The sequence below is a fragment of the Pomacea canaliculata genome, linkage group LG12 (genome assembly GCF_003073045.1).
Source record: "Pomacea canaliculata isolate SZHN2017 linkage group LG12, ASM307304v1, whole genome shotgun sequence".
In the NCBI taxonomy this organism is placed as follows: Eukaryota; Metazoa; Mollusca; class Gastropoda; order Architaenioglossa; family Ampullariidae; genus Pomacea; species Pomacea canaliculata.
The window spans coordinates 20286740-20309939 of record NC_037601.1 but is presented as its reverse complement, the minus strand read 5'-3'; the positions used below and the strand labels follow the sequence as shown (position 1 = coordinate 20309939).

Sequence of the window (23200 nt, the reverse complement as noted above, 5' to 3'; positions counted from 1 at the left end):
TCTGTTTTAGTCTATAAAGTAGCAGTGGCAATGGTATCAGTAAATATTACTGTTATAGCAGGTAATTATGATTATTACAGTAATAGTCATAATCATCATTATAATAATGGCAATCATTATTATCAGTATAGTAATGGTTGTAGTTGTAGTAGATGTAATTATCATAATAGTTTAGTTGTAATCAGTATCAGTAATAGGTGTAGCAGTACAATCATCATTACAGCAGTAGTAGTAGCCGTAATCATAATTATGCAATAATAGTAATCATTATAACAGCAGTAGCAATCATCATCATTATGAAGTAGTAGTAAAAACAGTAGTTATCACACCTTTGGAATGGAGACAGGGAATCTTCTGAAGGATCTACACTGAGCTCAAAGTCAATCCAGTCTTCCAGGGAAGGCTGAGTGTGTGAAATGGATTCAGTTAATATTAATAAATAATCAATGTGTGATTTATATAGTGCATGATCATACTCAAGAAGGAACATGATCTCATTGCTTGAGACAAGGAGACATAGACAGAATACGAAAGATGGAAAGATAGACAACCATGCAGACAAGTAATAAAAGACAAACACAGAAGAGGCAAAGAGGAATCAGGGAACAAACAGTAAGGACTGAGAAATGTGTGAATCTGCAGAGCAAGACGAGCAGGCAAACTAATCAGGAGACAGAAAAAGTAAAAGAAGGGGTTAAAAGGTGGGATAGTAGGATGTGAATTGTTAGGAATAATGCTCATAGAACAGATATGTTCTTGATCTAGCTGTAATCTCCACTTAAAGTTTTAAGTGTAGCTCTTCTGATCCATTCTAAACAACTGAACTGGAATATTTGCCTAAAATCCTCTGCAAAACACACAGGAGTGGGGTGATCAACACAGGCATTTGTTGATGATAATATGATTGAAAGAGACAGAGTGCTTTATAATGTGTTTACATGCACCTATGTCTGCCTTAACATTATGTCCACTGTTAAAATAAGAACATGATACAACATTTATACTTTTCTGTGTGTGTCTTGTGTGATTTGCCACATAATTTAATAATCAAATGTTCAGTTTTTATTACTACAATGAATACTAAATAATTACAAAAGCCTACTTCAGTGCCTTGCAGTAACTGCTGGAATTCCACTGAAGAGTACACAGCCTGTACAGAGGACATCACATAATCCCTCCCAGATAGGTCTCCATCATGTGTGTCAGGCACAACACTGGACTTGTCAAACTGGCAATCAGCATCAGAAACTCGTACTCCTTTAGAGGTTGAGTTTTTGGCACCAGATGCCAGACAAGGAGGCAAAACTACATGGAACAGATCATGACATGTGTTGTTCAGATTAGATGGTCAAGTTGGAATATCTTTTACATTAGATAGTCATGTGGGAATATCTCTTACATCAAATAGTCATATTGAAATATCTTCTACATAAGACGCACATACTGGAAAATATTTTACATTCTGAGACGTTGTGTATGAGTGAATGCTTTGTGCATGTTTGGAAAAGTTATGGCTGGATCCATCATCTTTGAAAGTTATCTTTGAAATACAGCAAAGGAAAAATAAAGATATATATATGAATAACTGTGATGCTGCTACCAGTGAAGCAACAAGTTTAGGAAACTTGCTCTTTATTTATTCATTTAGATTTATAACAAACCATACAGACTTAAAAAGTAAAACTCATATTTACAAAACTATTACCATGCTGGACAAGGCATGATTAATAAAACAATAACTATCCTTTGCAAAAATATGCTCCTAGTTGTCAAATGGGGAGGTAGGGGACTTCAAAAACACAGTGCTAAAAGTATATTGGCCTATTACAACTGAAAACTACATGAATTATAGTAATGATCATAAAAGGTGACGCATTATCTGTTGATGGAAAGCAGGGAAAATGCTGTGCAAAACCATCCCTCATCACTCAACATGCAAAATGTAATACCAGTTTTAGAAGACAAGATGGTAACAGCTGCATGAAGTCCTTTTCATCTGTCTTCAACTTCCCACAGTACTTTAAAGCAGTTTTCAGATAGGTCATCAAAAACCTGTGGATTATGATACATTTTTGCATGACTTTTATTTTGAGTGCATTCCTATTTATATTTTTAAGACACACTTGAAAGAAAATGCAGTTGTCCAATAAGCAGAAAGAATGCTTGCTGCTGCATTATATGTTCATTTTTGGAAAACTAGCACATCTCATTGATCATAGCCAGTGTTTTCCCCCAAAATAATGAGAACCAGTATTATAGTTAATCATGAATAGTTACAAACCAAAGTCAAAAGGAAAACAATTCCTGGTACAGTAAGTCATATTATTAGGAATAAGTAATAAGGAGTTACTAATTTATGATTTATATGAAGATGAAAGATAAACACACTAACAGCAAACACATTTACCAGAATTAAGTGACACAGCAAGGAATGTGTGTGTGTGGCCCATACCATCAACATAACTTCAAGAAACTGAACCATTCAGCAGTGCAGTTTATACTTCTTGCATACTATTCTTTTCAACTCTTTCTAAGGTAATGTGGTCCCTGAGTATCTCTAGTGTCTTATCAATTTTAAAATCATCATCTCGCAGTAAAGACAAATATTCATTAAATGCTGCTGATACAAACCAACCACACCATCATTTAGGAAAGATATTTTGTGGGTTCTTGAATAATTACTCAAACTTTAAACTCTTACCTAATTGAATACATCATTGTTTGTTCTGTCCTGCAAGGGAGATACAACAAAATACATGCTAGGAAAGATTTGTTCTTGCTTTGATGTGCCCTGAGACAAATGGAAGGGAAGATCGATCCATCCAGTTGAAGGTAAAATGACAGCATAGCAAGACCATCTATATGATGTTCACTCAACAGCATGCCCTGCAAAATGTATGTTTTGTACCTAGAGCACATGCCCCAAACTATAAGAGTAATAATACCACTAAATAAGAAACCTTATGAGTATAGATACTAAAGATAATTGAATATGATAAAAACTTCTTAGCCACTGTGATGCTGCCCTTACAATCTTCTTGAATGTTTCAGTGTTTTTGTTCTGTGACATTACTGAGATATTATGTGGCATAGTGATCTCAAAGGAAAAAGGGGACAGATAATGTAGAATTCAGTTGAGGAAGCAACAAACACACAGAGCATGCAGATACAAAAATAGGTGGTGACAAACACATGCATATACATAAACATGTGCTTGCACACAGTCCACCTGCATATAGATATGCATGAACACGCTCACACACTGCCCTAACCCAGGCATCTCTTTTCTGTATTTCTGTCACTCTTATTGTTACAGGATAAAAATACCTTATTTTGCACAAGAAGCAAAAATCGTGTAAAGAAGGCTTTGTGAAGGACCTTCTGCTGACTGAGCATCCTCACCAGCTGCTGAAGCCATAAACAGTCTGCTTGTTGTGAAGCATAAACTGAACGGCACACACAGTTCATTATCTGGTCTACTATCTGAAATTTTAAAACAAACTCTGAAAGATGAAAGGATGCTTAATTTGTACATAAGCCAGCTGAATGTATTTACCACACCAAGGCATTCAGGTTGTCTGGTTTTGTGGACTTTTTTTTTTGGAGTGGAGGATGGAAGTGTAGTAAGGATTTCGTAAAGAGGGTCACTGTGTACAGGCCAGGGCTGTAGGTGGAGGGGGAGAAGTTGTGATCTTTTCTCTTGTGCTTGGAGATATGAATGGTCCATAATAGAATGTAGATTTAGGATCCTATTTTCAGCTTTCCCCAAGCTTTAGATTTGTTTATTTACTTGTTCTAGTTTGAATATTCTCTATTCATAAGTTAAGCTAATTATTTTTGTTTACTGATTCATTTCCTAAAGTTTCACAAAGATACCTGTTTTATTCCTTGCACTATCTTATAATGCGTAACTTCATAAGTGCATGCATCAAAAATCAAATCAAATCAAAACAGACTTTATTGTCTGCCCAGGAGGACAGAAATTTGTCTTTGCTCACATACCCATACAGACATTTAACAAACAGTTAGGAGTAAAAGTGAGGAGTAAAATAGTGTTGATTGCACCAGTCCATCAAGGCAGTGTATGTTTATCCTAACAACAAACCTTGGTGACCAAGGGCCTAAAAGCACTGCTGAACAAAAGAAACATTTGTTCATCACGGCAGAAGCCCGCGACAGAAGATTAGTACATAGAGAGGACCATGATGCTATCCGTTGGTGGGCAGAGGCTCTACGAGCATACTAGTTAGTCCGCTTTCAGTAGTTTGCCGGTGGACCAACGAGTGTCGACGAGATTGAAACAGAGGTCGAGTTAGCTCTCGCCATAAACCCGATGTGTCAGAATGCGGCTCGTGGTTACATCTTGAGCTCGCTGGAGGGACCTGCCAGACGTCGAGTGTTGATGCTTCCGCATGACGCAAGAGATACGCCGAGAAAGATCTTGGGTGTCCATTCATATATTTATTGCATAAATTATAAGCATTTGCATATAATTATGAAAATACACTGGTAAAAATGTTCCATCGGACAAAAAGGAGATAAAACAAGTTACTTGATGCAATTTTAAGCAGGTAATCTCACAAAGTTATCGCTACTACAAAATAATTCTGAAAACAAAATAAAAATGAGGCATTTATTTACCTGAACATGTTTTAACTCCAGGTCTGACTGGCAGTTTTCCACCAAGCACACATTACTTCTTTCACAGTCTTTATCACCTTCAGTTTTTAACAGGTTTTCAATTTTATCAGCGATGATGGATATAATTTCTGTAACTGAAAGGTGGCATTTCGACCTTCATAGAACTGAAAATATTTGACTTATTACTTAATTGATACTGATGCTCATTTACACTTGTGAAGTTTTTAAATAAATGTGAGCTGAAATTTCATCTTTATAATCAATATTGAAATTCTGTACATGCTAATCAGAGCTGCTAATCAGAACAACAGAAACTTCACAACTTTTGATAGATTTATTATTTCTAAAGTGCCAAAAGGAGGTATTCATTCAGTTTTCACAGAATCAAGGATTTAGCTTTGAGAGTATTTCGTTGTTTTTAACATTTATATATATTTAGGGTAAAAGAAAAGAAAACAAAAATACCTTTGTTTTCAGAGTTTCCAGAAGCAACTGCTTTACTTAACTGAGCTAGGCGAAGTCTAAGCTGTTCCATAGGTTCAAGAAGCATATCATCCATATTGTCCTCATCATCTAATTCAAATACACCTAAACCAAAATGTCTACTGTCATTATTTATATGAACACCTTTTTCAACATAAGAAGGTAGTCAGAGTGAAATTAAAATCTGTTAAAAGAGTTGTGAAAATCACTTTAGCTGAGTAAATTCATTTTTGCCCAAGGACTAAAATAGGCAAAACTGGCTTCTTTCACTTATAGATGTATACAACAAGTACTGAAGGACAAGATCAGAAAACCATAAAAATTTCAAGCAGTGTAAAATGTTTGCCACTTTTTTCAGTGATAGGTACTAGCCTTTCTGCTTTAGTACATGAAAATAGCATCACTTACCCTCCAGAAGTTGTCTGGTTTCTTTTTTACAAGCCTCCTCATACTTAGAATACAACGATAAAGGGATCTTCCCAGCACTTTTAAGAGCTTCTATGAATTTCATTCTGGTGTCTGCTACATCTGGTAACTTGAAAACATACTAATTTTTTGCAATGAAATAATGGCATTTCCTGCATTCAAGATGTTGCTGATAAGTACATGTCCATAAACACAAATATAAATTTAAAAATAATCAAATTTCATAGCCTAATGGCCAAGGGAACTGAACTGTTAGCAAATGACCATGGCTGTGAAAGGAAACTGTCTCTCTCTATATTGCAGCCCTCCCTGATAAATCATGGTAGGCAGAGAGCTTTCCTACTAGCCCCAGTGAGCCCCATACCAGCATCCTTCTACTTTGAAGTGCTCTAGCCATAAGAGCCTTACTGCATGTCAAATTCTTGTTGACAAACACAAGGATATATGTATGAATGTATGTTTATATGTCCTCTTATTGTCACCACTTGAATACACATACATGCTAAATGTGGTTAGTTGTTGCAGACATCTGAAAATGCAGGAAATGTGGCCTTACATGTCTTGGCTGAAGCAAAGCTGGCAGAAATTTTCCAACAAAATACGGCTTTCGGAATATGCTGAAAAAACAAATATAACAAAGCTTTACAAATTTCAAAGCCACTGCATAATATCAACTTGTCCAGATAATTTTACAGTCACTGGAGTGTAATAAACAGCTTCTCAAAACAAAACTAACTTGCCCACAATATCATGGAAGTAAAGAGAATGTCACTAATCTTCAAAATTGCTTTGTCTTAAAAGACATAAAGAATGCAAGTTTTAGAAACCATGGCTTTAAGTAGCAAGTTTTGAAAAAAAGAGGCACGCTGTCTCACAAGAGAGCTGGTAATACCATCTTATAGACAGGATCATTAACTATAGTAGGTTTTTTTTTTTTCTTTTTTGAAGAGAGAGAAAGAGACAAGATGCTTAGATGACATGGCACAGATCATAAAAGAAAATCAGTACAGAGTATGCTTATACAAGATTTGAATAACACATTTACTTTCACCATGTAATAAAATAAAGGTAGTTACATGTGGGAAAATAAAGGTTTTATTCTAAGTTTAAATATCATGCCACTGTAATTGTTCAGCCATTTAAGTAGTGTCTTTATTTGCATAGATGTTTCAAGTACCACTATGTAAGAAAGGCAAAGAAAAGCAAATACAAGCAGACAAACCTTGCCTCCATCACAGTGATAGGCACTTTGCTGGTGGAACCAAAAGCTGCTAAAGCTTTCTCAACATCCTGCACCCCGGGTTAGACTGCAGATTTACGAAAAGTTAATGATCATTGCTCAGTTTCCTTCTAGCTTTTAGCCACTTATTGGTAAGCAGCTTCTTAATCAGTTTTCTACCACTTACTGGTCAGAATCTATCAGAAAATATTTCTATGCCATTAACTCGATCTGCAGTAAGTGCAGGAGCAAAGTTTCCTCACTTTAGGCTGGAGGGTTTGGGAGTCATTACATTTTACTGCAAACTGTATGGTATACATATAAATTTTAACTTTCCACAATACTATCTTAGACCAAATAATACCAGGAGAAAAAAAAAATCTTCTTACAGACAAATTTGTGTCAGATGTAAACTTGTCTCCATAGATGGTGGAATTTGTTTCTTCCAGTGGTACCTACATTTGAAAAAAAAAATGGATATAAAAAAACCCACAGACACTGGTTAAATACTATACTCAGTTTTTAATTGTATAAATCACACAGATATGGATCTCAGATTAAATTAATTACTTAATAGATGGTATGAGCAAAGGTAGATAAACAGGGGAAACAAAATAAGCAGTTACACAATATGCATTGTTGTTCTCACTTATCTAAATATAGTTTCACAAAGAACATCAGCTAACACACAGGTTCCCAGGTAAAAAAAAAAAGTGTGGACACAGCCGAACCACACTACCATACAACAATTAGTACACATACAGTTTTGACAAGTTTATAAAGAAAATATATAAAAAACACAAAGCAGACCTTCATGTCTGCTAGACGTGTCTTGGCAAGAAGGATGTAGTCCGTAAGAACATCTCGACATTTTGGTGGCACAAATGGCGGTCTCAAAATGTGTGCCTACAAAAAGTGGAAAAAGCATAAATCCTCATAGCTGCTAAGTTACTTATCAAATTATTGTAAATAAATATTTGGATATTACTTTTTCAAAAAAGATTATTCTGAATAATGAAAATTCTTTTCAAGCAGCAAATAATAATTATAAGCAAAGTATGCAAGTCTAGCAACTGACATTGCAGAATCATGATCATTGTTTCTATTCCTATTCATCATCACCATTATTGTTATACCTTGAGAATTCCTGCAGGTTCAAAGGGCACTATATCAGTCAAGAACTTCATCAGAAAAAGGAAGGATTTCTTTGTTCCTGCTGCAGTCTTGGCGCCATCACCAAAAAATCCTTAACAACAATAAATTGCTTATTTACAGAGAACTACAATCACTCACAAACACTTTTCTGTGAACTTCTTCAAGGTATTAACTATATAAATAAATTAAAGATACAAATAAAACTCAACACCTCAATACCCAGCAGAAACTTATTCTACACTAATCATAGTAACAATAACAAAGCAAGTTTGCACGTATAAATGGCATCCAAGCACAACATATGCTTTCTCTCGTGCACACACAAACAATATATGCACAACAGTTCACAATTTCACCTGAAACCACTGCTGATATGTAGGAAAGACATGGGCTCCTTCCATACAACTCTGCCGTGCCAACAGGAACCCAAGTATCGTGTTCTCAATGTCATTGTTCTCAAGACTCGCTGACAGCAGTCTGCTTACAAGTTCTAGAAAGCATTAAGTTTTTATATTAAGCATTAAACATGTTAAAAATACTTTAATATTATACAACTATTTTATTAGTTACTAATTCAGTTAAATTAATTGAAAAGAAGAAGAGGTTAATAAGTTGGGGTAGGGGTTTCTGGGTACACTGATAAACAAACACTCAACTTCTTTAATTTAACAATACTTGATAATTAAAAACATCTTGTAAACGTCTTCAAAACTGCACTTTGTAATATGAAAACTTACAGACCTTGTATGCCTGCAGAAGCTTTAGGAAAGCATACAAGAAATGTTGCTAAACATGAGAGTAATATCTGCCAGTTGACTTCTTGCTTTTCCAAAATTCTTTGCAATATCTGCAGGACTTCACTAGTTTCAAAAGGAATCAATATCTGTAACATAGACATCACAGCTTATTTCTTAAAAAAAAAAATGCATCTATGGTAAATTTTTACAAAAGAAAATTTAAAACGTATTCTTCAAAATTATATCATATATATAAACTAAATTATATCTGTATATAAGAGTTCATTAATTTAAAAAAAACTAAATTCAGTCAGTATAATTCTTAAATAAGTCACAATCAGCATCCTGAATAGTGCATGTTGTCACTGTTAATATAAATGCCTAACATGCACGAGTTTTAAAAGATATTACCATTAAAATTTGGTTTAAGTTTACCTGTTTAAAAACTGATTTGAGAATGTCTGGAATTTTAGCTGATTTCCAATATTTTTGATTCTTTAATGCTTCAGAAACTGAAAATAAAATTATCAAAAATATAGAAAAGAAGAAAGTTGCAAGTTTTCAAATTAACAACATTTTGCTCTACAATAGTTTGAAAAAAAATCTATGAACCACAAGATAATCATTGTAAGATGTTTATATGGGAAAAAACAAGGATTACTCACCTTTCATAGTAGGTCGGTAACCTATCAGCAAGGACAATGTGTGAGTGCAAAATTTCTTCAAACAGGAATGTGGTACAAGCACATCATGTTGAGCCATATCAAAAGGAAGCAAGACGTTTTTCCATGAACTGCTGAGTCTATGAGCCCTGTTGTAAACCATAGCACATTAAAACAAACAAACAAACAAACAAAAAATGATCTCTTTATATTTACATTGAACATGCTGAGAATGAAAAGAAAATTCACATTTATTTAATTTCTATTTGACTACCCATCAAAAACAAAAAAATTAAATGGCATTAGAATGTAAATAAAAGTAATGACTGAAATAAGAGTGTGACTAGAATCCAGATACTTTCTTCATAAGGGTAATTTCAACATGACAAACTTTAAAATGCACTAATGTCACAGTTTTGAAAAACTGAAAATATTTAGTGACTTTAAAAAATCTCAGATTTATAAACCTGTCATTACTCCATCCATAATCTTAGAAGCTGCCTGCAGACATAAAAATATACATTTATAAATAGAAGTATAATTTTCACTCACAGAAAAAAGTATATATATAGTTTTGTCTAATCAAACTATACCAATTAATGGATAATGATCTGAAGCATGCAATTAGGCAGAATAAAAATACTTCACAAAGCCAGATGTTCTATATTAAACAAAAGTATACAGAACTACATTGATACACCACAAACAACAAATCCTAGACAAACCAAAGATGCCTGAATTATCTTCAGCGATTCAAAGATCAGCTAATTACAATGAATAATGGGCCAGAAATCATTTTTGAATGATGCCCCTAGGTAGCTTTCAGCTCTGCAACCTGCCTTGTTAAATGAGCTAATCGTTGGGTTCTTCTAGAACAAAAGATCACCATTTGTACAGACGTCAATGAGTTAAGTCGTAGGAGAATTTACTTCCCCATTTTTAAGAAAATATTCAATATTTTCTCACCTTTTGCAGACAGCTGTCATCTATTTTCTTGTCAGGAAAGCCCTTTTTAATGAGATGACTGCTGAAAGCTAAAGGGAAATATATTTCAGTCACCAGCAACAAACACCTGAGTACAAGAGCAACTATTCACAGTGTATTTTTAATACGTAGCAGCACCTGCATATTTATATGATAAGATTGTTTTTCTTGGTTTGATTTATAAAATGATATCCCATTAGCAAACCTACCTGAGAATATTTTATAACATACACCAATATCAGGGTCTTTTGCACAAGAAATTTGAAGAAGCTGATCAGTCAGTTCCAAACACTTCTCATTGCTCTGAAGAATACTGCAGTAAAACAAATGTACCGATGTATATAAATATCTAACATCATAAAATTCATGTGCTGAATATACATTTATAGGTCAGCATAATAAGAAATTGTTTATAAATGAAACAAGCTAAAAAAACCCCCCAAAAAAACCAGTGTATCACTAGCACAAAAGCATTTTTTAACAGAAGAATAAAAAAGAAAATGATCTAACACATTATTTATCTCCATATGAGAACTCTACCTACCTGTCTAATGTAACATATAAAGGAAGTATGTCTTCATTGTGGAGTTGCAATGCCAGCTCAGGAGACAAATTATCCTACAGAGGAAAAAAGAAAAAAAGAATAAAGTAAATCTTAAGTAAGTCTTGGATGAAAATTTATTTGGAAGGCAAAGAGATACACGATGTGTCATAAAAGAGACTGCTTAAGCAGTGAATATAAAAAACTTTAATCTAAAAATTTATTCTTCTTGATACGTTGTTTGTTAGAAGGATCGAGAATTAAAAAGCAGATAAAAAGAAATACTGCCAATATTGCAATGTGCAGGCAAAGTGATTTAGAAGAATCAAGGGACAAGCTATGGCAGCAAAAGTAAATGCGCAGACTGCATACACACCAAATAATTAATTTGAGACCTAACAGCACTGTAATTTTTTTCTTAAGTAAGCACATATCCCACTGCTATTTTTTTTATTCTTGACACAAGTAAATTAAATGTTCAATATCTGCAGTGAAAAAGACAGCTTATTCCAGCAAAACCTACCTTAACCAAACGACTGATGGCGTGCTGCCACCTGCTTGGTTGACTTGTCTGCCATTTCTTCAATAAGGGCATTAATGTGCTTAGTTTAACCTACAGGTATATTAGAAGTTAGAGTGCAAACATACACCTTGTTTCTGTAAATTATAACAACATTCTCAGATAAAACCATTAGCAAAAGCAAAACCTTAAAATATGGTGTATTTTCTGTGTAGATAAAATATTTTTTGTGATTGATTATAACAAAAGAGTTGCATGTCAAAGATTTTATCGATGTTTCATTACATGTTTATGGACTAAACAATAACAATATAACAATGAATTGCAAAAATGGAACACGAGGACACTGATCTACTTCTATTAAAAAGAAAATTGTTCAAAATGCATAATTAAATACTAATGCAGGTATGGTAAACTGTTTACAAGTGCAATCTTTACCCTCTGTTCTGCTGACAAAAGGCAAGTAATGTTCTTTTGATCACTTTGGTCTTTGACAATTCCAGCAACAGTTGCAAGCACCTCTCTTCCAAATCACCAAGTTCTGTTCCTGTGGCTGTTACTAAAGCTTCTTGCAAGAAGCCTAAAAATTATAAAGATAAATAAATTTTACTTCGAATATATGATTAATGATGCTAATCCATAAAATCAGGACATTTTTGTAAAAATTAGTACTAAAACAAGAACTGTAACTTTCTAAAATACTATACTTGCATTCATGTGTGCTATTTTTACAAGAATAACAGTCTGCGAAAAATTAGCCAATCAGAACATACTTCCCAAAAGTCAGGTAACAGTGAAACCTATTATTTCTGAGTGTATTATTTCAAACTTAAAGTAATTTGTATTGCTGTACTTGTCATTTTTATTAAATGTATTAATCTATCCTGACATCACTCAGTATATGTACCCCTCCCACCAGGGTTATTGTACAGTTGTTTTGAAAACAATTAAGCAGAAGTTGCTATGTACTAATAAGAAACAGCAAAAATGCACTACATAATTCTTAACTAAGTCACGTAGCACCACAGGTGGATAAAACTGTATTCACCTGGAAACTGTGGCAATACAGATGAGTTGTTCGAGTATCTCGCCTGTTGTGACTCTAGTCTTGATCTGAGATGGCACATCTGACAAAATATTGCAAACAGTTCTATCTAAAATAATAGAAGTCTTATTTTTGTATAGGTTTTAGTTAGAAGCTACTCACCATGTACACACACACTGCATAAAGTTAAACAGTTGGTATCACTTTTTTTTTTTTTTTATAAACCATGAAGAAATCTTGAATGGAAAAATCATCATAAATTGAGGTTTGGTTCCTGTCATGATTTGGGTTCAATTATGATATTGGATGGTAAAGGGCTTGACAGCCTTGCAGAAGTATACAACTCAACCAACAAGCACAGTAGCAGGAAGGCAAGGACATTATAAAAATGAATGATAAAGATTAGAGTCTGGGGTAGGGTTTAGGGTCAAAGTTATGGCATTAAATGAGAACACGAGATTATGTGACATCCCACTATTCTATAACTCTACTCCTTGCATATATTGTCTATTCACCTTCTAAGGTAACTGGTGTCAAGCAGAGGGATTTGGCTTCATTTCGTGATCAACAAATTGTTAGAAAAGCTTTCAGCATTTTGTCTATGCCTGAACATTTCCTGGCAGAGAATTTGTTTATTAAATTCAGGTAAACATTATGCTATGTAGGAGTAATAGACACTTCAAATTGTTTGTACTCTCAGCACTTCAACTGATCAATAGTTGATGAGATGTTGGGGGGGGGGAGGTGCACAGCCTGTGCCCACATGCAGATGTGTCATATCATATTGCTATAATACTGGTTTTTTTTTTTAGCATGTGTTTTGTTATGAGTATACTTCCCAAATGCCATTTGGGAATTAATAAAATTTATCATTTGTCATTTGCTCTGGTAAATTTATGTATGCCATTTTTTATTGGATTCACGAAAATCAGTTCCTGAAGCAATGACAAGTTTGATCAGCTTCAGTTATACTTGCCTCCATAAACAGGTTGTCTGAATCATTGTTTCTCTGTAATATTTGCTGTAGCTCATCTGAGAAAGGCACTGAAATTATAGTAAATGCCAGAATCTGGAAAATTAAAATGAAACGGAACAACCAATTGCAGTAAACTCAGTGCTCAATAAACTTGTGGTAAGATCCACAAGAGTACATGTTTGATCATCAAATTTGATCATACGTTTGAGCATGACAAACAATCATGCATTCAGTCTTCTGCTTGCCGCAAGGCTTTGAGAACACACACACGACACACAGTCATAGTTACTCGACTTGTTTAATATACTTTTAGTGCATTCTTGATTTAGAGATTAGGCCAAGCACCATATTCTCAGTTACTATCCTGTGTAAATAATGAAAGAAATTGGCGTAAGCGTAAAAAATTAATCGAATTTACTATGTTTGTCAAAGGCTGGTGGTTTGCTGGCTATGGCCAAGCTTTCAGGGTGGCTTGAAGCTCCCGCCATTTTTCCCGTTGCAGACAATAGATTTCAATGTACTTCCGGTCCCCTTGTCAAGATGGCGTACCTGCAGACGAGGGCCGTTTCACACGCTCAGAGAGTGAGAAGTTTATACAAAGAAGCGGTCAGAAATCTAGAGTCAACATATGGCTATCACAGGTCTTTTTCTATTTGTCTTTACTGTTTAATATTTAACTTAAAAAAATTAAGAGATATCAGTTATGTTTCCTTTGCCCCCAATGCCCTTTCGGCGTTTATGAACTTTGTAAGTAGAGGTGGCGTTTGTTTGGCCACGAACGTGTATATTCGTGGTTAGGTTTCGAATAGTCAAATAATTGTTGATGTGTCTTATTTGTTGCTTTGAAATCGCGTTCATTAATGACATTGTGATGCCTGCTATTACCTTTAACCGGGCTGTTGTGAAGACGTAAACTTGGAAAATGTTGACGGAGAACTAAAATAACAGCGTAGCCATGGTTAAAAAGATTTATGACAATAAGTAATCTCAGCGGCTAGAAAAGAGACGTGTTGTTAAAAAAAAAAAAAACCACCCATATAATAATAATAATTATTCAGTGAATGAATATAGCGCTATATCCAGGTTCATGGCACTTTACAGAAAAAACACACAGTCATAGCAAACAGAATGTCATATATGAGACGTAAGATATACATAGAAAGAATGCACATTTCATTTGGAAAAAAAAACTAATCCATGCTGCACATGGAGAACTCGTTTTCAGTCATTAACTTTGGCTATATTTTAAGTACCAAAAAAGTCAAAAATTTCATTAATAGAATTATAATATTCATTACTGCTATATAACTGCCATAGATTTTATGTACGTCTGTTATAAAGAAATGGAAGATTTAATTTTTTAAAACAATTCTTTCACTTTTAGGCATGTCTTTCGATACCATGCAGTCTTACTAAGAGCACGTTTTGATGAACACGCAAATGAGATGGATGCGAGAAAAGCTAAAAAGCTTCTGCTGGATGGAGAACACGAACTGTGGCTAAAAATGCATCCACAACCAATTAAATGTAACTATTTTATAATTTATTCTGATTCATCTATTTGGTATTTTCTTTGTATTTGTGGTGAACAAATATGACTATCTCAAATGTCATGTGACCAAACTTGAAATATTATGGATTACTTTATTTCGTATGCAGTTTATTTTGATAGTTTGAATTGTTATAATAGGAATGTTTGAGATGATGTAGAAAAATCGCCATAGCCCATAGAGAATGCTGAAAACTAGAATGTTTGCTTACAAGTTAATTAGTTTTTTTCTTCCTCCCCAGTTCCTAATTCTCCAGGTGGAGTTGCCTATGCTAGAGAACCTCATGTATCAGACTGGGTAACTAAACCTTTTTTGAAGTTATTCAATTTCTTTAGCGAAACTTGAAATAGGCGCTTAGTGACTAGTGTATCCTTATTCATGTCTACACAACTTTTTTAAACCAGATTTATTAAGAGGTGAAAACTTTAAAAATTGGTATTTGTGTTTATTCCTTGTTACTCTTTGAGGAGCATAGGGCTGCACAGTTTTGTGTAGTCATTTTATAACAAAATTTAAAAATAAGGTTAGCTGTAGAATTATCCGTGTAATGTGTATTTCTCGCAATATTGTATTTTTATTAGTAAAATGTGTGCAAATTAGATGTTTTAAAATTCAAATACTTTAGGAGTATTCAATGCCCTAACTTAAGATTGGTTTGTTCAAGATCCTGGACGTCTGGCACCCACTGGAGAAGGCCCAGTATCCAGAGTACTTTGCTTTGCGTGAAATAAGAAAGAAAGAATTTATTGAACGATGGGAAAAGAAATATGGACATGTTAATCATGATGATGCACACCACTAACGTCTTGTGTTTTGTGTAAATGTACATTGATTAATTATTAACACCCTTGATGCTGTATACTTTTTTCAAGCTTCAGTTTCACAGTGGTAGACTTTGCTAATATTTTCGGTAAAAGAACTCAGAATTCAGTGTAATTGGCAATAGTTGTGATTCATGCAAAGAATTTGCCAGATTGAAGTGCATATTGTTTTAAATAGTGTTGGTCGTCTTGGTTATAATAAATGTTTTTATTGATATCATGGTGCTAGTATTCTGTTTTGTGCTGGTGCTTTTTGTTTTTCTATATTATAAAAAAAAATATTTTCTGCTATTGTAATCTAAAAAAAAAAAAAAACCTAAATAGAAGCATCAAGACCATTCTTAGTATAATGTTTGCAGTGGGTAATCACCTTTAAGAGCACTTTATTTTACATACAGTTGGCTCTCACTGAGGATATTCAAATAATCAGACAGGAAAAAACTTGCTGCACACGGTAGATACTGCCAGGATATAAAAATCTTTTCCTTCAATGATGTGTCAGCAGTGTTACTGTTCTTAGGTTATGGTGGGTTGGACAGTCCTGCAGCGAGTGGGCCATTATCATTGAAGCCAGAGCTTTCAAAATCGCGTTATGCAGGAATGGTGATGGAACTGAATAATATAGTGTATAGGCAGCCAGTGCCATTTTTGGGTCCTGGCATTTTCTTGTGTACTGATTTTCAAAGGATAAAGATTTATGCTTTATTTAATAATTTAAAAAACACATATTAGCTGCAAGTTCAATGCACTTGAACAAAAAATTAAAATACAGCAGCTCTAAAGCAAAGGAGGAAACCACCAGCTACTAGAAGCAATTATGAAAGGTTTTTCTTAAGGCAAGCCTTAAAATCTTCAAAGGTGGTTGAAGGGATAGGGACAATACATTCCAGATACTGGTGCAAGAGAAGGAAAAGCTGCAGCTCCCAACTGTATCTTGTCTGATGAGGTGCAAATAGAAGTTCTGCATAAGCTGACCATGGTAACTGACAGCATCTAAGGCTTCATGTCTCAGGCATCCTGGTGCTACAACAGGAAGGCATCGATAGTACAGAATGGCCACTTTGCAGTTGAAGCAAGCCTGAACCAGCAGCCAGTTCAGTTTATGGAAGAATTGTTATTTTTGTGCTACAAAAGAAGCATTATTCTGAGCTGTTTGTAGCCTGTCAAACATGCAGTAGGAGGGGCAACAAATAGTTGCAGAATCAAACCAGGACAGAACAAAAAAGAGCATTTTGGAAGGAAAGAAATAATTGCCTAGCAGTATAAGACTAAACTTATCCATAAAACAAGCCAATAAAGGCGAAGATTACTGCCTTCTGCTGCAACCCATGGAATCCCATTCCCCTTTCACAAAGCTCTTAAAGTTGTTCTTAACTGGACAAAGGTTTGACCAAGTTAAGCACTATTATAAACATTGTCTTTGCAGTATGCATATGACAGAAACAATAGCACAGCTAAATGAAGGGCAATGTATTCCATGATGGTACACTGTACTCAGTGTGATAACACTGCAAAATCCATACTCATTAAATTTTAATAAAATGTATTTCATACTTAGATGCTGGCTATGGCATTGTGATTTCATTTAATAAAACTTCTGCAACTTGTGTCTTTCTTTAGACAGTACCCTGAGCCAGCACAAGAAGCATTAAAACAAAATGGCAAGGGTGGCTTAGTGAATAAGTTATACTAGTCACGCCTATGACCGCCTAAATTGGAAACATACTGTTTAATACAGTAATAGAGAAGGGTAAGTAGCCTGTGCTCTTGATTGTGCCGCAGATCGCTGGTTTGAGCACAGACATATACAGTTTGTGTTTCAGGCCTGCTCATGCCTTGCGGGTGATCCAGAGGCACAACAGTTAGTGCCTGTCACCAGTACAGAGAGGATTGGCTGTCCTGGTTTCAGATGTCATCTCAGGCATGCTGCATGTTTACAGAGCTGGCTGCTTTGCTACATTATAGTCTCAGTTGCTGGATTGGCATATAACACCAATCCCCCAGCCTTCCCAATGCTTTGTTGTGTTGCCCCTATGGTCACTAGGCAGAGCATTATTTTTCAGAATGTCATCAAATGTGACAATTAGCGGAACCTAATAATATACTTGACATATGTTTAATATTGTCCTTTTCACAATATGGTTTGGACAGTGCTGTCTGTTGGAAATATTATGCAATGCATGCTGCATATGCGAAGATGGACAATATCCTTGAATAGTTAAACTTTACCAAGCTTATGAAAACTGTAGGTTTCACTGGGCATTTATTGACAAGTGCATTTTTAATTGTTGGGGCATACTTTGTGAATTCTTAGTGATTAGCCTATAAATAGAATACTGAAGCAATCATACATTTGATTCACAAAATCATACATTTATACTGCATAAATTTTATAAATGATGATCAGCATATTTAAAAGCACTTCCACAGGCATAGAGACTTTCTAAAGTACCAATCCCTTTTGTTGCAATATCCCAGCATTCTCTTAGGAATCAGATGTGTATCAAACCTCACTACAGTTACATTTCTACCACAGTACTCACAGTATTTTCTGGTTCATGATGAAAAATAATTTGTGAACACTCAGCAGAATGGGGTATGAGTATTGCCTGGGCATTTGGAGTTGCCTCCTCATTGTCCATAAGAGCATGATAAGCTACATTCATGGTAATGTCAGCAACTTCGTAGTTCACTGCACCATCATCTCCATCGGTGGTTATTACCAGCTGTCCACTTTCTAGTGCAGACTGCAGCTGTTCTGTGCTCAAGTCTGAATTCACAATGAGACTCACAGTATCAGTGATGCCATCTTCTTTCTCCTGAACCACTTCCACAGATTCCGTTTTCCCAAGAATTGAAAAATTTGCTTGCAAGTGGTCTTGAACACACTGGCTATTTGTAGTTCTGTACACTGTTGCTTCATCCATGCCATGCATGCGGGAGAGATGCCTTTGCAAGTGGTGTTTGTGTCGAAAGGCATAGTTACAAATGGTGCAAGTGAACCGTCCTGATGTGGTGTGCTGGCGAAAATGAGCTCGACACATAACTTCCGTCTTGAAACGCCATGTGCAGCCAGGATATGTACAAGGGAAAGGTCTATTTTTATCATGCACAAGTTTATGTTTCTTTAATGTGGCCCGATCTGTATAAGCAAACCCACACACATCACAAAGTACACTTCCATCATTGTGAATCTGTCGATGGCTGTGAATCAAAGAGTTAACAGTAGAAGTGAAATCACACTGACTACATTTATAGGTTTTAACCGTGTGTGTGCGACGGTGCGCAGCCAGATAGGCCTTGGTCTTGAAAGCCTTGCCACATTCATCACAAAGGTGTTTTTTGTCCATGCCATGTGTTGTCATGTGCTTCCGAAGATAACGCAGTCGCCCAAAGACCTGTGAGTATATAAAATTATTAAGATAATACACTATCCCATCACATGGTAAATGTCTACACACTTTTATTATTTTAATCAATATGGTTAAAAATAATTAGTGTTTTAACAAAACCACTATTTTTCCTGTTTCTTACAATGAGTTACAGTTAAAAGGATGAGATTATCATAAACAAAATAAAATCAAAGTTCATTTTACAAATCTATTTCCGTTCAGAGGTAGGCAGAGAAAAGGATGGGATGATAACACCAAGAGCCATTGTTAACTGAGGATCATAAAAGCTTACAGATGCTTGCCAAAATTTAACCTACTGTATAAGAAAGGTGACAATTTAAATAACTACTTCAAAATTGTGCAACTTTTTGAAATAATCTTTATACCCATTTTCATCACCAAATTAGCAAAAAGATAAGTCACCTTGTTGCATTTATTGCAGATGTGTGTACCTGGAAGGTCCTGTTTCTCTATCCCTCGTGCTCTCTTAATTTTGGAGATTTTACGCTGACGTTCATGCATGGCAATATAGTCTGACATTTTCATAATCTGTACAACAAAAAGAATTAACAGTGACAAATTCTTTTCCATATAAGTAATTTTTAATATTATAAGCTGAAATTCATAGAAAGTGATGAACTTTTTCTGTGAAAAGCAGCTCTTTTGTTTACACCAAACCTTTGTTTATAATGTCATTTAGTTTGCTTCAATTTATCTCTATGTTTATTTTTAGTTGGTGCTGTTCTCAATTCTTTATTATGGAATTTGGTTGGGGAGAAGTGGGTAAGTGATAATGTGTGTGTGAATAAGCAACTTTGCCCATGAGCTGTTATATGTAAAAGAAAAAGAACGAAACAAGATGTTCAGGAAATTTAAAACTTCTGAAATAAGTCAACAACATTCTGCCATTATATTTTTTTTAAAATAAAAGATTAAAACAATTATATTTCAGCAGACCAATGCAAGTATGTTGACTTTTGTGCTCTAGCAAAGTGACCTCATTTTCACAAGTGGAATATTGTATGCAACACTATATTCTTGCTTTTGCACACACACACACACGAGCAAGCACTTGCAAATCAGAACATGTACAAATTTACGGATTATGAACACAAACAAATCTGATACCAAACTTAAAAACAAAATAAATAAATAGGACTTCAGGTGAGGGAGAAACAGTATGATGTAAACATTTTTAGAAACTGAATTTTCCTTACCTGTTGATTGTCTGGAGAATTTATGTTCTGTATGGAGATACAGTGATGTATGGCCAGCATGCCTGGGTGTTTCTCTCGCATGTGTCTCACTAACGAATTTCGCCATGATGTTTTGAAACTGCAGTGGAAGCACTGGAAACCCAATTTGTTGTAGTTGAATGAATTCCCTTTGATATGGTTTGTATACAGAATGAAAAGAAAGTCTGCATCTATTTCTTCTTGAATGACATCTCTGGATAGATTTGATGATGGCAGAAGACTATTCTGGCAAGGCTGAGCTCCTATAGCAGCTGTTTCCTCAGAAAGGCTTGTACTGCTACTGACAGCATGCTGACTCATTTCGCAGGTGGTAGTGAACATGGAGGAGGCATCTTTATCGTCAATAACTCTTTTTCCATTGCACAAAGCAGGGCAATTTTCTTGTTTTGATATGATAAGCACATTTTGTTCTGTCACACTAGCACAATTTGTTTTCACCGCTGGTTCATCTGAACTACTGAAAGTACTGAGATCTTCTAATGGTGATATATTTTTGTCTTCTTCTCTAGAAGAATGTTCCACTTTAGCGTCCTGAATTTTATCTATCACAATATGTAATGTTTCTACATCTGATGCACTGTGAATGAGTTCTGTATTCTTAGACTGAGAATTATCCACTTCAGTTTTTAACTCAGTTTCTGCATGGAGCTGATCTCTCTTAGGAGGACGGCCTCGTCGCCTGACTCCAAGTTGTTCACCAGTCATGTTACTGTTGACTGTGACACCATGCTTTCGAAAAAGGTGTTCTCTTAAAGTTACCTGCCTGGAAAAGGCTAACGCACAAAGAGGGCAGCTTGAGTTTCGTCCAGCCTCAACGTCTGCACAGACATTTGAAAAACATTATAAAATTGCACAGCCATGAGACCTATAATGAGTCCTCTGAATATCAATTCTATCAAAAGCTCACTGTTATACTTAAATCTGTGGGAAAAGTGCTGCTCAAAGATGGTTGAAGGGGTTAATGGAAATAAAGCTGTGAGTTTATTTACAATGTTATTGCAAATGATTTTTTCTATTAGTAATTTATGTCTTTGGTTCCTAACTCACATACAAAAATACATACGTATAACTTTGTGCAAAATGAAAGAAACCACATTGCTAAACTTCTCGTGACAGCAACCACATTTCAGCTCATCACTTTCCTCCATTGCTGAAATAAGTAATATGGAAGAATTAATGAAAAACCAATAGAGAATCAGACATCTTTCTTTTTCATTTTGTTACCTTTCTCTTGATTGTATAAATTATATTCAGGGCTTCTGCTTTTGCAAAAAACTGAGTGCAGTACGCATTAAAAGTTCGAAGGACCCCTTCAATTTTCGTCAATGGGGTCCCCTCCAAAGTTGGGCGAAGAACAGGGACCCCTTAAAAATCTGAAGAAGGGGTTCCTGGGACCCCAAAGAATTTAGTCTTAGCAGAAGCCCTGATATTACAGCTTTAGACTGCCATTAAAAAAAAAAAATGACACAAAACCAAAATTATTGTTCTATGTGTGTTGTAAACATCAATCTAAAGTAACAGAAGGTAAAGTGTTCTTTTATGCACATGTAACAAATGAAAACTACAAAGAAACTTAATTTCACACAAACATTTTAAAAAACAACATCCTAATCTATAAGTTGAATTTTTATAGATTCTGCAAGTTTAGAATAATAAGGGTGGGTATTAACACACCATGTTTTGGTTTAAAGTTTTAAAAATAATGAGATGAAAAAATCCAATGTATAATACATGACTCACCTATCTAGGTAGTACCATTGACAACGATAAACTCTACTCACCCAAAAATATTAAACAATATGAATTTAATACCATCAATAGTTTGCTTTTTTTGAAAAAAAGTGTTAGGTATATATTTGCATAGTTTATTTAGCATGGAATAGCAGACGTGGGTGCTACAGTTTTGTTCAACACTCTCGACATGAAACCATCAATTTATTACAGGAATCTATACATTTATAATCGCCCCTGAACTAAGCTTACTTTTTTAATAAGCTGACTTAAACAAACCAAAAGTGTCGTCTGCTTTTCATAAATTCTAGTTCCCGTATGTGATTTACTCGGGGGTACGATTTCCCAAGGTGTTTCCTATTAATGTCTACGGAAAGCGGCAATTTACTGGTGGTTAAAAAGTACTTTAGACCATTATAAAAAGAAATTGAAAATTATTGTTTTAAAATAAGAACTATGATGAAATTACATGGTCATGAATGCCGAAGAAAATGTATCCATGCAATAAAAACACTTATTTTTTATAACTCTAGTCATACCGCATTCTTAAAACTACATGTATATAACTTGGTAATATTTTAGAGATAAAAACCATATTCAAACAAGAACAAATCGAAGATCAGACTGTTTGGATTTAACTCTCTAATTAACGATAATTGCTTTTACTTGACTAAATAAAAAAAAGTTTTTTAATAATAGACAATATTTTGAAGCTGCTTAAAACTGTCACATTTGAGGAAAAATATTCATGACTTAAATAATGTTAAATATTTAACAATATTGTACACGTAAATAGAAAAACCTATGTACCATTTGTATTATAATACGGAAAATATATGATTGTTGATTTTGTACCTTTTTCGCACTTTATTTATAGCTCAGGGCCTCTATTTAAAAAACTTGTGTTTTTCCTTTTTTTTTTTTTTCCTGATCGACTTTTGTTTGACAACACATGACTTAATTATTTTTATATATAGCCTTGCAGCAGCTGTAGCGACCAAAGTAGAATTATTTGCATAGAAATTATATTGTTTTAACTATATAAATTTGTGCCTTTAGAA

The 23200-nt window shown here is 34.7% G+C and overlaps 3 protein-coding genes across 10 annotated transcripts; 1 reads left to right on the top strand and 2 right to left on the bottom strand.

The window, feature by feature from the left end:
- Positions 1 to 329: 329 nt before the first annotated feature.
- Positions 330 to 12497, bottom strand: LOC112576950 (Fanconi anemia group A protein-like). Of its 7 annotated transcripts, none has more exons than XM_025259836.1 (24): positions 12417 to 12497; positions 11807 to 11948; positions 11372 to 11461; positions 10852 to 10925; positions 10517 to 10620; positions 10290 to 10357; positions 9766 to 9824; positions 9327 to 9472; positions 9097 to 9173; positions 8666 to 8807; positions 8281 to 8414; positions 7906 to 8015; positions 7580 to 7675; positions 7159 to 7224; positions 6773 to 6857; positions 6107 to 6167; positions 5533 to 5659; positions 5107 to 5229; positions 4642 to 4775; positions 3328 to 3483; positions 2702 to 2886; positions 1950 to 2052; positions 1103 to 1305; positions 330 to 403 (listed from the first exon to the last, which is right to left on the bottom strand). In XM_025259836.1, exons 15-23 carry the CDS (start codon positions 6781 to 6783, stop codon positions 1165 to 1167), a joined length of 1041 nt encoding a protein of 346 aa, XP_025115621.1. In that variant the 5' UTR covers positions 6784 to 6857; positions 7159 to 7224; positions 7580 to 7675; positions 7906 to 8015; positions 8281 to 8414; positions 8666 to 8807; positions 9097 to 9173; positions 9327 to 9472; positions 9766 to 9824; positions 10290 to 10357; positions 10517 to 10620; positions 10852 to 10925; positions 11372 to 11461; positions 11807 to 11948; positions 12417 to 12497; the 3' UTR covers positions 330 to 403; positions 1103 to 1164. The 7 variants fall into 7 exon arrangements, with proteins under 7 accessions (XP_025115621.1, XP_025115622.1, XP_025115618.1 ...); XM_025259837.1 differs by having other exon boundaries at positions 8662 to 8807; positions 9791 to 9824; XM_025259833.1 differs by having other exon boundaries at positions 9791 to 9824.
- Positions 12498 to 13875: 1378 nt separating this feature from the next.
- On the top strand, positions 13876 to 15977 carry LOC112576953 (NADH dehydrogenase [ubiquinone] 1 beta subcomplex subunit 9-like). Its single transcript, XM_025259842.1, has 4 exons — positions 13876 to 14030; positions 14774 to 14916; positions 15181 to 15236; positions 15604 to 15977. The coding sequence occupies exons 1-4, from the start codon at positions 13930 to 13932 to the stop codon at positions 15739 to 15741; spliced, it is 438 nt and encodes a 145-aa protein (XP_025115627.1). The 5' UTR covers positions 13876 to 13929; the 3' UTR covers positions 15742 to 15977.
- Positions 15809 to 22721, bottom strand: LOC112576948 (zinc finger protein 845-like). 2 transcript variants are annotated; one of them, XM_025259830.1, is made up of 5 exons: positions 22149 to 22721; positions 21472 to 21558; positions 20370 to 21226; positions 19576 to 19701; positions 15809 to 19158 (listed from the first exon to the last, which is right to left on the bottom strand). In XM_025259830.1, the coding sequence occupies exons 2-5, from the start codon at positions 21554 to 21556 to the stop codon at positions 18280 to 18282; spliced, it is 1947 nt and encodes a 648-aa protein (XP_025115615.1). In that variant the 5' UTR covers positions 21557 to 21558; positions 22149 to 22721; the 3' UTR covers positions 15809 to 18279. The 2 variants fall into 2 exon arrangements, with proteins under 2 accessions (XP_025115615.1, XP_025115616.1); XM_025259831.1 differs by having other exon boundaries at positions 22609 to 22701.
- Positions 22722 to 23200: the final 479 nt, after the last annotated feature.